Source organism: Taurulus bubalis (assembly GCF_910589615.1).
Source record: "Taurulus bubalis genome assembly, chromosome: 9".
NCBI lineage: Eukaryota > Metazoa > Chordata > Actinopteri > Perciformes > Cottidae > Taurulus > Taurulus bubalis.
In genome coordinates this window covers 10,491,477-10,506,286 of record NC_136597.1, presented here as the reverse complement: position 1 = coordinate 10,506,286, position 14,810 = coordinate 10,491,477, and the positions used below count along the sequence as shown (strand labels likewise).

Here is a 14,810-nt window from a genome sequence, read left to right as displayed (position 1 = left end):
AAGGGAGGTTGCGTTGAGTAACTTTGTGACGCATTCAAGCTCTATATTTAGTGAAAATGTGTCTTAGGCGAAGGTAAATTATCATGTGTTCAAATGTAGTCTTGTAAAAATTCTGTTTTTGTTGTGAAACATTAATAAATCTATGAATACAGTTGTTTAAAAGGAGATGTTTTCACTGCAATATAAAATAGATATTCGACAGGGATTTATGACCTGTGTAACTTCTTTTCTTTTTTCAACGCACTGGTATCGGAACAGTACTCTCCATCGATGTCAGGATGGAGAAAAGGATGTCCGAACATCTTATTATGAAATAAAACAACAGGTACAGTACTGTAACAGCTTCAGGCATGTAGTGTGTTCTGCACCCATGTCATGTTATCGTGTGCATGAGGCAATGGAAAAAGTCCAGTATCGCTGCAGTCACAGTGATCTACTTGAGAATAACGTATGCAACAGTAATTTCCTATTATTCTGTTGGACTTTCCACAGTTTGCCTACAACTACACACTGTGTGTTCAGCTGAGATGGTTCAACTTTACCCCAGGTATAGAACGACTAATAAATCATATTTTGCAGATTAGGTTTACAGACACACACAGAAAATCCTTTAATTAAACTCTGCTGAGCAGGTTACAAATCGATAGCTGCTTCCCTTATCACAAATCCGCTACTTAATTGCCCTGTCTGCTGCTCCCTTTGTTACAGCGGATCTGCAAACTACATCAGTGAGTTAGCTGAAGAATTAGGATGAATCAAATCAAGTTGTAATCTTCAGGTCATAGGTGCCTTTAAATATAACCCGCTAATGGTTTTGGATGATATATTATCATCCTCACACAATAATTTATCATCATATCCGCAAGGTACATTTTGTTCTTCCGATAATGGCCCCAGAAAAAGGACTGGCTCTCTATTTGACCTTAAATATCAACGGTGCTTAAAAGGACAAGTGAAAGAAAAAGGGAGTAAAACATCTGCTGCTGAATTATAATTTACAAAAAGCAAAACACTCAATTTTTATAAAGGTTGATGAAAGTGTGGTGCGTGTGTGTGAGGCCTTCCCGGGTTAAGCTGACGAGTCACACAAAAACAACTGAAGGGCCTCAACATAGGAATCCGTATGCGTCTGGAAGATGAGATGAAGGGTTTGACAAAAAAAAAAGATGATCAAGGGATAAGTGCAAGCCTCCGGGAAAAAAAAGAAAAGAGAGAATTTAATTTATTTTACCTCTGGTTTCCATGGCAATTTCTTGTGGCGCTGGCTGAGGAACTTCCGGATGCTGGTATGGTCTCTGCCATCAGCCCCTCTTGCGATTGGATCATCGTCCTTGAAAGAATACAAGAGAAACAAAGAAACACTTACTCTTCTGTAACTACAAAAAAAGAGCCATTGATGAAAGGAAAAATACAAATTAATGGTGGTTTTAATTCTCTAAATAATTTATGCATGAAGGCATGCAGCCATCCATCACTGTGGTAACATGACTCCTCACCATCAAAATAGTGATATGAGATAAAGTAGCATCACTAGCAAAAAAACACAGCCCTTTCTAACTCATGGAAGCATTAAGCAGTACATACTGTACAATACAAACAGCTGTGAATGCCACACCCACACACACACACACACACACACACACACACACACACACACACACACACACACGGTTATTTCCCGAGAAGGCTACTATTAAGATGCTGTGGAATCTCCTCTTCACCATTGACTCCTAATCCCGCCCTTGACTCGCCAAAACCCTAATCTCCAACATACTCTAACCATCCACCCTGCCGGCCAAGATCTCCTCTCCGGGGAGCCTGAACTCTCCCCCTGATCTTGGATTTAGCCTGGTGCTCCGACCAGAGCACTGCAGGGTTCTTTCTCTGCGGCCTGCTAAGCAGCGTGTTAATGTTAATGCTGTGGTTTGACGGGCAGGACCGAGCAGAGAGGAGCGCAAGTTTGTGCTCAGCTATGAGGAGATAAAAGGATGCCTGGCTGCCGGAGAAGCAACCAAGTCGCGGAGCTGTTAAATGAGTCACAAAGCATCCTCCATTTAGCAGGGACGTCAGAGAGGAGGCATACCTCCACTGAGACAAGCCGGAGAGGTTTCCAGCCCCCCTGGAATGAGGTGCTTTTGTGGAGAAGGCACCCGTGTTTACAAAAGAATCAGAGCAGGAAAAATATATTTTTTTAAAGTAGAAGAGGAAAAGAGACAGAGCTGTCGGTTACCGAGCCTTTGATTACTTTTTTTAACTTCCAAGGGAGAGAGATGAAGGGGGGCAGGGAAGGTAATGATGAACAGTCTGCCCTCCTTTCTGACACCAGAGCGCTGTTTCTGATGTTTGTGCACACACACACACACACACACACACACACACACACACACACACACACACACACACACACACAACATTCATATTGCATCAGCTAGAGTCGGGCATGAAAAGAAACCAGGAGAATGAAAGTATGAGGCTGCACTCGGTGGTCAGTCAAATTCAAACCGTAGACATCGGGTGAATTGTTGAAAAACTCTGGAAACCTGATTTCAACATCTGCAGAAAATATATATTTCCTTAACATAATTCACTTTGAATCATATCTTTATGAAGTTTTAGTTCTACAGCAATTTCTGCTTTTGCATTCAAATCTCTACAGCTCTGTTTCCTTATTAACACTTTTACATTTAAGGCATTGAGTTTTTTGTCATCAACGCTGCAGCGCTCAGTGTTACTATCACTCCTCGCAACATTTAGACCGTGGATGTCTCTGTGACATTGTTTGCCGAAAACTGTGAACAAACCAAGAGCTTTTTCATTCCGTCTGTGACAAACAGTTACCTTGCCAGCCAATCAGCTTTCACTATTAGAACAGGTGCGATGACGGGTTGAATGATTACGAAGGATTATCCGTGTGGATAAAGGACTTTATGATCTGTGGAACTGGTTACTGAAAGAAACAATTTCAGAAAAAAACACGACGTCAACCATAAATCCCTGCGTGGGTTTGGACAGTAATTCACACGGACAACACTTTCCAAAAGCACTGGCTCAGCTCGATCCAACTAAAAGTCAGCTTATCGATGCAACACTAAAAGGTACAGTTAAACTCATTGACCTGAGGTTGCACAACATCCATCAGCTGTACCTCTCTTCCCCCTACAGTGTATAACGACTTTACAGTCCAGCAAGATGTTGCCATTACTTATAGCATACTACAAATACTTGTAACATTTTGCGTGACTCATTACTTCAGAGTTACAGTCTCTAATTTATAAGCAGATCTTCATTGTCCTGGCAATGGGCCCAGAAGTGTGTTATTGCGTTTCACTGATAATTAAAGTTGATGCAAAAGGGCCTGTCAGATGGCCTTATGTATTAAACATTGCATCAAGGCAAAACAGGGAACATCAATCACACTGATGAGACATCCTCTTTATCAAGTGTTTACATTGCTGTTTACCTTGCTGACTTTCAGTCAAATAAAAAGACAAATGATCTTTAACCATGCATGCATTTGTGTGCTATGGGAGGGATGCATCAGAGACGGAAAGAGTGAGGGAGAGCATCATTTAATTACAGATGAACTTAGTAGTCGTACGTATGAACACGCGTGGCAAAGTGGTAAACCTCGAAGGGATTGGATGATAGATCGGCTGTCCAATCAGTGAGCTTATGTCACTGATAACCATTTGCACACCAGTCAAAAAACTAAAGTCACTGTAGTGGGGGCTCTCCTCCCAGTTGTTCCCTCCCAAACGCCTCACATCAATACAGCATTGCTGATCCTAGCCCAGGGAAACAGCTGGAGCCAGTGTCCTAGAATACCAATGAGCTTAATTAATCTCCCTTATTAAACACAAACAAGCAAACGTCTGCAGGAGGATTGTGTGTGTGTGTGCGCGCGCGCGTGCGTGTGTGTGTGTGTCACAAATGTCCCCCCCGGTCCCCTCGACCCGAACCACCAAGACAACCACTGCGAATGAGCTTCAGAAATCCACAAATCATAGCTTCATCTCCAGCGACCTGCAACATGAAAGTTAATAACCAGTGTGAAATAATTACATTCATAATTTTTCATTCATGTTAACCACCACAGAGATATGCAGTATGTTAATTAGTCCCACCATAATAATAATTATTATTATTATAGACGCTTCCCATTCTTCCTCCTGTGGTCTTGCTGATTCAACAGTGGCTCCTGGTCACTGGATGCTCACTGTTCATATTCATACGCGTAGAGGGAAACAAAGATGCCTGGGTGGCATTTATTGCAGTTATTACTAATGGCAAGGATTCATCCACAAAAATATAAGCTGTAATGAAAGCTTTCCTCATCTGTGATAGTGATGTTTCTAAATCTAATACAGAAAACATTCAGATACTGTGCATCAGATAATGTTGGATAAGAATGCGTCAGTATATCACCATGGACCAGACATGTGTAATCTATGTGACAACATGGCTGTGATGCATAAACTGAGAGATTTCAACAGAGCGAAATAGCGAGATAAAAGAAAAGAGTCAGACAAAGAGAAAAGACAGAAAGAGGAAGAGAGACATAAAAAATGGGCAGACTGACGAACAAGCAACAGAACACAAGGTGGATGAACAAGAGACATACAGAAGAGAGAAAAGGTGACCAATGGAGCAATAACAAGAACAAAAAAGCATGTCTGAGAAGCTCTTTGATCGGTAGTGCTCAGTGCGCAGTGCCAGTCTGGTTCTCAGAAATCCCTCTGGCACAGCAAATGTCTGAAGCGACTGCGGACTGCCAGAATCTCTTTCCCACCTCTCTGTACTGCACAGACCAAACAGACCGGTTCAGAGCAGCACCACAAAGCCCTGTGAAGTATTGCACACCAGCACTGTGGCTCGGTATGTGATGCAAGTGAAAAAGATGGATTTTCAGTTCACAATTCTTTGCACAATTGAGTACAAAGAGCGAAAACAAGCTCTCCAAGATATGGTTGGTGTTGCAAAAAAAAGGTGATTGGCAAGTCACAGAAACAATCCTGCAATATATTTGAAAGTGTTATGAACAGTAAGACTAAGTCTACAACTGCAGATCCACTACACTGAGAGCTTGAGCTGCTCCTGTCTGGCCATCGATTCAGTCTCCAATGGGCCAGATGGAACATATATGAGTCTTTCATTCCCTGTGCCATACAGGCATTGAACACAAAATGACTGCAGGGACAGGGAACACGTTTGTTTTATGAGATATTCTCTCTTTTATCGTAGAATCAATTCTAAGGAAACACTGGAAACCATAGACGTGCAGTTTCTCTACACCACGGTAGCAAGAAAAAGAATAATAGAAACTTGTTTCGTAACATCCACCATGTCTTTCTTTTACATTTTGTTTTGTTGAAATCAGTTATGCTTAGGTTAACTCATATCAAAGCTAAAACTGGAACAAAGGCAAGTTCTCATGGTCACAGCGAGGCTTTCCATTGCCACACATCAGCTAGTCCACATTATCAAGCAGCCTGAAATGTGGACAGAGCAAAGTACCTGACCTTACCCAAGGTTACCGGCACAGTTTTCCTCATCTGAAATGCTAAAGAAATGTAAGGATGATTAAAAAAAAAAGGAAAAGTAGGTAAGTTTCTAATCAATGCTTGTAATTTTCAGAATGGTTAAGAAAAACAAAACTTGATTAAAAAGTCCTCCAAGTATTGTCACATTGTAAATAATATATGAAGACCAACGTGCTAGGAATATTTCAGGGTTTCACATTCAAGGCTCTTTAAGTAATAAAGAAAACAGTGCAGGGAATAGTGAGGAAACCCGTGGTTTCCTAAATGCTCTGCAAGAAGACGAGGGAGTCGGACAAAGAGGGAGACAATGCGGCTCATTTTTATTTCTCCAGTTCAGACCTTAGAGCAGGGATTCCCAAAGTGTGATGCGCGCGAGCTGCCTCTAGGGGGTGCGCGAGAGGAAAAATGTAATGGTGGTCTAATGGTGTAATAATTAATATTAAACATAATAATAAAAAAAATTAAGTAGGATTTTTTTAATTATAAAATATCCCTTTGTAAGATTTAAATTTAAAATTAAAAACGTACAATTTAATAAATATATGCACTTCCGGTCCGGCCGCCAGACTGTCTTTTACTACACACTAGCTAGCCTAGCTTGTGCACCTAACGTCATTTCATTCATTCAGCAACATCCATGAAAATATGTGAAACTGGCTAAAATCGGGGAAGCTGTCAGGTGAGACATCTGAAGCTATCAGTAATAAAAGAGGAGAGGGACAGAGAGAGAGAGAGGAACCGGAGGCGAGAGAAACGGAGAGGTGCGTTGGGGAGAGACCGGGAGAAGAAATCGACCGGGAGTCGGAGAAAGAGGAGACGAGAGTGAGCATCAGACTGGAAAAAAAAGAGGAAATATGATGACAATTATCTGGGTCTGGGCTTCACTTGGATTGGCAATGCAGATTGCCCGAAGCCACAGTGCGTGTTGTGCAGTGAGGTTCTGGCTAACAGCTGTCTGAAGCCTCTTATTTGCTCCGCCACCTGAACACTAAGCATGCCAGTGCAAGTCAGAAGCCCCTTACATTTTTTAGATCAAAATTGGAAGAGTTACAAAACAGCCAAAAACAATTGCAGTCTCATTCACGTGAGTCTCTCACTTTCTCCCTCTCCCTCTCTCTCTCTTCTCTCTTACTGCAGGCTGAGCCACCTGCGCTGCATGTGAAAATCCTCATATGGACTCCTCCTTTTTTATTTAGATTTGTTTCTGAGCCTATGCATGTGCCACTCTTTGTTCTTTACATGGCTTACTGTGTTTAAGTACATAAATGTGAAATGCAATCTGCCTCTCAGCCTGTGCGTGTGTCCTCGCCATCCAGGGAGCTGTGCGACTCCGCGGAAGGCGCTTAAAGTTGAGAATATTTAAACTTTTAAGCGCGCCGAAAAAACGCTCTAAAAACGCGTCGCGCGGCATTTAAAAAGCGCGCATGAAAGGCGCGCCGTACCATAGGAAAACAATGGTTTTGCTAGCGACGCGTTTTTGAGAGTCGCGTCTGGTGTGAACGGCCCTTTATTGCTCTTTAAAAGTGACGCCTTGTGTAACTGAAATTTATACAGCGGACTAAATCTTGTAACAAACGCCACGCGCGAGCAAACAGTTCTCATTCGTCCGATTTTATGCGGCTATAAAAAATATTTTTTTTTTAAGGTGTGGGGGTTTTGGGGGTGCGTGAACCCGGTCGGGATGTAGAAGGGGGTGCGTGGCCTAAAAAGTTTGGGAACCGCTGCCTTAGAGGACCAATTATGCCACCTCCTCACAGGGAGCAAGCAACTAACTGAATTACTCTCACTTGTTGGAATTCAAAAGCCTGTTTATGCAAGTCCTTGGAAACACAGGGTGATTATCACAAATGTCAGTTGGACCCATGTGAGCCTGCTCCTTCACCATCCACGAACACACTCACCATGGCAACAAGAGGTCTGCCACCACACACACACACACACCTGTATGAAATACTTTATGAGCTATTCACATGTTCCTGCATACTTGAAAATGCATATATTTTTCTCATGCTGTGTTCAGAAACACAGCTGTGCTAACTTGAAATGATCTGTATTGCGTTAAAGCAGGGGAAGCTGGCCACTTTGATTGGTTGTGGCTCGTCAGCAAACACGGATGGAAACGGAAAATAAAATATTTGCTTGCAGACTGCCATGATGTTGCTGTGGCTGCTCCTGGTGTTGGCTAATGATTAGGATTGTCCTGGGAACCATCTCAATGATCCTGGATCAGCACTCATGAGCCCTGAGAGGTTGATTAAATCTGCACCCTGATCTCACAATCAGCCGTTCTAGTCTATTTCAGTTAGAATACAGCTTTGGGAGCCCCAGTACCTTCACATCCAAATCGCTATTCATTTTAAACAAAGTGGCTGGCACTGCTGAACAGAAACAGCCCGAGCACATTCAGTTAAACTATTGCAGAACAAATCCCAGCCAAAAGAAAGAAGGAGTGCAACTATTTTTGTCTCCTTGCTTGCATTATTCATGTAAGAAATTGCATGCCGGTCAATGAAACAACCGTAGAAAGGCTGAGCGAAGAAGAGAGGGAGAAAAATGGAACACAAATAAGCGACGTCTGCTGTCGATAGTGATAGAGTCAGTGGCTCCAATTTATTGGTTGAAAGATTAATGATGCAGAGATGAGTATGGCAGGGAGACAATAAGAAGCAAAGGAGAAGGAGGAGGTGGCAGAGGGAGGGATGGTGTGAGGAAAACAGCTGAGGGAGAAACAGGAGAAGATGAACAATTATTAACCTAAACTTATAACACGCTCATTTTAATTAAATGATTATGTCTCTATGTGCATAATTGTGTTCTCGAGTATAGCAATAAAGATTATATATGTATATTAGGTCTGTTTGGATCGTGTGCACGCATCCTTGCGTTCCTGCTACCAGCATGCAGCACATATTGAGGTGTACACTGTACTGTACGTCACAGAGTGTGCCATCTATTGATTTAGGTCTGGGACAAGGTGGTTGGACTTCTGTTATGCTTGAGTCCACATCAATACAGCAGACATGTAAGGACATTAGCCGTGAGGAGCAGTGGAATCTCTCTCTGGATCAATAGCGGTCAGAAGAACTTTTTCTGTGTTGTCACATTTGGCCTCAGGGCCTTGAGGTAAAGAACACTTACTGATAGCACTTTGTAGTTTAACTTTGTTGAAGGAATTGTACTTTCTTGATTCTTGTTGTTCTGAGTTTGTACTCATGGTTGAATGCACTTATTGTAAGTCGCTTTGGAGAAAAGTGTCAGCTAAATGAAATGTAAAAAAAAAAATCAAAGTTGAAATTGTATTGAAATACATTTTTCACAAAGAGAAAACTGAATGCTGGTAACTAAGTAACTATTTGTGTAAACTATAAAAGAGCAACAACAGATATATTAATAAACATATTGTCACCAGATACGTGGTATTACTCCTTGGAGAAATAACATTTCTGGCCTAATGCTTCACATGCAAAATAAAAGAAATAGCACTTCAGTTCAGTGGCAGCTGCATTATGGGTGCCTGCAATGAATCAGAATCATATGGAAATATTTGTCTGACTGATTGAGGGCAGGATTTTGCATTAGGTTGAGTGGTTGAGAGAGAGAAAGCAGGCAAAGCATAAACCCCTCTTTTTGATGGCTTGTAATCTTTGCAGAGTAATTAAAACTGTCTGAGCAGTGATTCAGTGCAACCTTCGGAAAAATACTCTGTGGAAAGACAGCTAAAGGTGCCTTTAATCATTATAGATTAAATGTAAGTAGAGCTTGAACAAGATACGGGTCAGATGAGTGGAAAAGGAAAAGAAATGGTTGGGAGGGGACAAAGAGTAAAGACAGAAAGCATCCGAGCTGGAATCCAGCCGTATGCCTCCTCTCCCTTTGTTGGAGCAGCCCAGCATGTTTTACTCTGGGCAACAAAATGCATTGCTCTGTACTTTCTATCACAGTAAGGGTTGGATGAAAAATAGGAATAAGTAAGAGAGGTCTGTCATCCGCATTAGGTCTAGTTCTTCTGTCCAGGCTGATTATTACTGATGGGGTGTGACATGAGGCAGCTGGCAAACAGAGCAGGCAAACAGTCCACTGCCAATCATCCCGACCTGCATGGTGCTGAATCTGACCTACCTAATCAACACTGAGCCTACTGCAGGGAAACCGAGTCGCTCTCAGACAGAGATGGACACGAATGCACAAACCGACAAACAGGCTGCTCTCATGAGACAGTAATGGTGCATTAACTTGTGCTTGGCATTTTTCCCTTCACTCTTTTTCTCAGTCTTAAATGGCGAAAATCTGAGATGGACGGATTCATTTTATTTTTCACTGACTGCCATCAACTTTTCTTAAACATACGTCATATCAGTTCTGTGTGTTCGAAGAACAGCCACACAATAAAAAGGCACCTGGCTGCTTCTTTTGGCAGAGCTGAGCACCGCCAGAGGTTTACAAAAAGCCTACGCTTTTCAGAAAAGACCACATGACATAAGACGGTTTTTTTATCAGAAAGATGCTGAACAAAAGGTTTCTCAAGAGGCTGGTGGTTTGCAACAACACTAACACGAATGCAACAAAGTCCCTATACAAAGATCGGTTTTGTTCGTGAGTAAATAAAAGGTGCTACATTGTGCCTGCAGTGAGCATTTAAAAAATGTCAAACATAAGGAGGCAGTGTAGGATCAAATCCAGCAAATTTCAGCAACATCTGGTAAGTGTTTGCTTATTTTGCATTCACCATTTTATCAGATTCTAAACATACTAATTGGCTTATAACCAGCTGGATCAGTGACACCTGCAGGCAATGGGTTTTAATACAGCAAGTTGTCTTTCTCTCTTTCATTCTTATAGCTACTGATTCTGTGAGTGTTTGAAGTTTTAAGTACATCTAAACTCTTGCTGGTGTGACGTTTCTGACGCATTTGAGCAGAAATGTGCCGATCCTGAAGGTTCTTTTCTGTTGTCAATGCTTTCGCTGTGTGTCGTTACAATATGTCTGTGTGTGTTGAGAGCTTGTGCATCAAACTGTGTGTTTATCGCACACGGCAACCAAAACCTCAGCACATCTGGTCGTAGCACATCAAAGCCTAAATGCAAGATGCTAAAGTACTCCCTCCTCCCACTCGACACCAAACAGCTCCCTTGACCTGAAACCAGCGATGTAGAATGAGGTAACTCTCCGTCCATGCCACACTCACATGCACACAGCTCTCCATCACGTATCTACTTCGTGAAAGGAAATGCATTAAAATGCGGAAGTGAATTATGAATGACAGAAGGGTCTGTGTAAAGTGTAATAATGGGAGATACTAGCAAAATGTTCTGGGGTCTTCTGGAAGCTATCTTTCATAACACACAACAAATAATGTATAGGAATTCACCACATAGATCTAAATAATACATTTAAAACTACTGACACACACCTATGACCAACTAAAACGCACAACAACATTCCCAAGTTAATGTGTGTTGGTGTGTTTAGTAAATGCACACAGTAACACTTCACTATAATAAAAAAATAACAGCTCGCTTAATAATCGAACAGCAAGACATCCGAAGGTGCTCCTGTCTTCATTATCGTAAGTAAAGACAACACTGAAAGAGGACCCCCGACTGCTATTATGGAGATTTTGCAGCGATTACCTATACCAACAATCAATACTTACATCTTCTTATCTTACCCCTGCTGAATAATTACACCGATAACAACAATCTCATACAGGAGGTCGACAGGTCTATTTCTTGCTCTGAATATGTTGAGAAAAACGATCAGTCATTTATAACAAAATAAGCCCCAACCGAGAGGGTTGCATTACTTATAGTTTGCATTAAACCCATGAAATAAGTTCGATGCACTATTTTTACGTGTCATAACGATGACTCATTTAGACATCCGAGGAAACCAGTGTGCCCTCCACCGGCACAGCAGCCTCTAAAACGAAGCCATTAGTTACACCTGCCTTTGACAAGTCAAAATGTCTGCTGGGAGGAACGTCTTTGGGAAAACTGAATGTCAGCTGTTGCAGTGGTGAGGTGCTGCTATCAGCCTGAGACAGGGAGAAAAGTGAGCAGCAGTTTCAGCTGTTGTCAATTTACAATTACCGCTCATGGCCATTTATCTCCCCTGTAGTGAGCAACAAGCCAACAATACGTTTTCTGGGGTGAGAAAAGAAAACATCCACTGAGTAGCAGTCTTCTACTGTGTTGGCTTTGTGTGTTCACAAGCCAATACTAGTGAGCTTAAAAACAGCTGTTTATTTTGTATTTAATTGTGTATGTCTTATTCCTAACAAAGGCAGTTTGTGTGTCCTGATGGCCGAGGAGCTTGAGGCGATGAACCGCAAAGTATCTGCTTCAGGTTCATAACGTGCCCAAAAACAGATTTTTTTCGAACAAGGGCAGTTTTGACGAAGTGTGTGCTTATTTTTTATTTTGTTAAAACCTTGAGAAGAACAATGTTATTAAATATGAAATATTTAAAAAAGAAGCCACTCCACAAGCAGTTACATCTAACTTACAGCAAACATGACATATTGGCCGCGTAATGTGTGTTTCAGTGCACTTCTCATGCATCATCTGTGGTCTGTAGGTTCCCTACCATCTGCCTGATTTCTGCTCCTGACGTTTCTGCTGACCAGCGCTCCCGAGCTCTCTGTCCTGCTTTAGTATTTTGTTCCCTCCACCCATCTTCCTCGGGCAATTTTCCAGCTTTTTCCTGTCTTCCTTTCTACTGAGAAATACTGTTTAATTCAGTGTGATTTAACTTTTGCTTTAAGTCCAGAGAGAGCTAAATGAAAGCTTAATATAAAACCTGGCCCTCCCCGACGAGATGTATGAAGCACCACTGGTTACGTAAGCTCTTTAAGTGCTCTTTAAAATATTTGCCAAGCACTCAATATAAAGTGTCCTTAAAGACCTGGTACAATCCAAAAGTAACTAAGATTAATGGTGGCAGAAGAAGTAACTATCAATCATCCACCCTGGCTAAACACTGATAAAGAAATATTCAGAGGCAAAAGGAAAACAAAGAGACTAAAATGAAGAAGAAAACAACTTTACATTTAGAAAGCAATAAAAAAAAGACAAAAGCTATCATGAAAAAGAGCATAACGTTTTTCTTTTTTTTAAGGCAATAGTTTATGTGACTGTGTTTCGTTTCTGTGTGGTTGTTTAACTAAAGCTGATTTTTGCACTTTCAGTTTGGGAGGATGGCCAGGGGGAGACGGGGAGATGAGAAGAACCCGTGGCCACATCAGACTCCATTTTTACCTGGCTTAAACAAACACAGGGATGTGTCAGCAAAGCCTGTGGCACCAGGGGATGACTTTTACAGTTTCCTTTTTTTACCTTTTCATCCTTCCTCCACACTTTCTTTTTGCTTCCTTTTAAATTGTGCCATCACCCCTGGGCCCAGAGAACATTTCAGACTCAGTCTTTCATCTCAAATAAAGCTACCCTCTGTAGCTCAGCACCCATGCATGGATTCTGTGCATGTACATGTGTGTGTGTGTTTTAGATGACCGGCATTTTTGACCTTTGTGAAGTTAGCTTTTGTAAATACCTGCTTTGCTCCTGGAATCACTTCTCGTCTCGCCTCTATAGGCCCGTCAGTGCAACTCAAACAGACAGACATGAGCAGCTTTGAGGAGGAGGCCTCTGGTTAATAAAGTGTGTCAAAATAAATGTCTCTCCAGCTCTCTCCTCCACTGCACACTTCATCGACTGCACACCTGTTTGGACATCTCACATCCACCTGTTTTGGTTTTGATAACAACAACAAAAATGTATCTGCCTCACTTCCCCTTTCTCCTCCACATGCCTCTATGTTGCAACATCATCTGCAAACATTATTATTATTAAATAATATATATTTATGCAGTTGTATTCATGAAATCATACAGCTGGGTATTTTAATAAAGTGTGTTGCTTTAAACCTGTGTTCCAGTTGACTTTGGACCAAATCTCTAAAGTCTATCAATACAAGATTGCCCTAACCGGCCTGTCCAAGAGTCTGAGAGCATCGGACAGGCCACTTAAGGGATGAAGCGCATTACGCCTCTTTCTTCAGAGAAAAATGACTGGAAGTAAACTTTTTTTTTAGAGCAGTCAAATTCATTAAGGCATTTTTGTCTACTCAAAATCTCTTCCAAGTTTCTGATAAAGTGAGGACATCCTGCAACTTTCATTATGGTATGTACACAGTATGTCTAATTGATATGTAAATGATATCTGCTGTCTTTTAACTCTGCTCCATCGGCAGGCTTCACGGACAAAAACACTGCGTTTAAATTGAAGAAATGTTTCAGTGTTTGCTGATACAAATGGCATCTTTTATCTCCTGTGCACTATTCTGACATTTGGTTTGATTTTTTTCTGCCTCTAACCTCTCTGACATCAGCTCCATTTAAACACCCACGCAACAAACTGACTACAAGCTCGGTGGCACGGGTATTCAATGGTGCCTGTGCATGTTGGTGGAGATGGATGGCGGCAAGAAAACAACAATGAATCTTCATCATAGTCCGTCACTGTTTCACTCTCGCCCATACACACCCACAGTCCCAAGCTGCTCTTTTGTCTTCAGGCTACTGTTTTGTATGTCTCAGACCTCATGCTCTCCTCTGCCTCTTTACCCGTCCTCTATTGTGTTTTCTATCCATTCATCCATCCATCAACCCTGTCCGTCCAATCTCTGGACACCGGGGAGGAGGCGTATAGGGAATCCGTAGCTCATAGCAGGACACCACGTCCTCTATTCACAGCACGCCCACATTGTTCTGGAGCCTCCATCGATAGGAACCAGGTGGAGTGGGTTGCGATATCATCTACCTGCAGGCGTCTTGTCAGATCAGAGATGACATGTACGTACACCACCACCTGTTGCACTGTCTTCAGGAAACCCACACACTGTGTGAGACCACTCACTTCTTCAGTACTGGGCACAAAGGTACAAAGCTGGTGATCTACTTCATTGGAGAACGTTATGTGAAGACTTTGGCCTTTTGCTGTGCAACTGTATGGCTCTTATTATTATATTGTCTGTGTGAGATTCATGTCCTGTCTTGTTTCAGTCTTCAATATTCGGACAGAAATTCCTAGAAAACTTATACGATAGAGCAATAAAATCAATGCACTTGTATTGCATGATTGTAAAATGTCCTATGCTGGAGGAGGACAATGATTGAGTGTGACACAGAGGTCAACTCTTTCAATTTCATATCATCTCACCGTCTGTGTCCATCACATATTCGCCCAATTTTCTCATCTCTCTCTCTCTCTTTG

The 14,810-nt window shown here is 41.8% G+C and overlaps 1 protein-coding gene across 1 annotated transcript in view; it reads right to left on the bottom strand.

The window, feature by feature from the left end:
- Positions 1-14,810, bottom strand: part of b4galnt4a (beta-1,4-N-acetyl-galactosaminyl transferase 4a) — a gene marked incomplete at its 3' end in the record, with an annotated part of 125,543 nt that overhangs the window by 54,680 nt on the left and 56,053 nt on the right. The window contains exon 3 of the mRNA XM_079223866.1: positions 1,232-1,330. Coding sequence (XP_079079992.1) covers positions 1,232-1,330 — 99 coding nt within the window. The remainder of the gene's footprint in view (positions 1-1,231; positions 1,331-14,810) is intronic.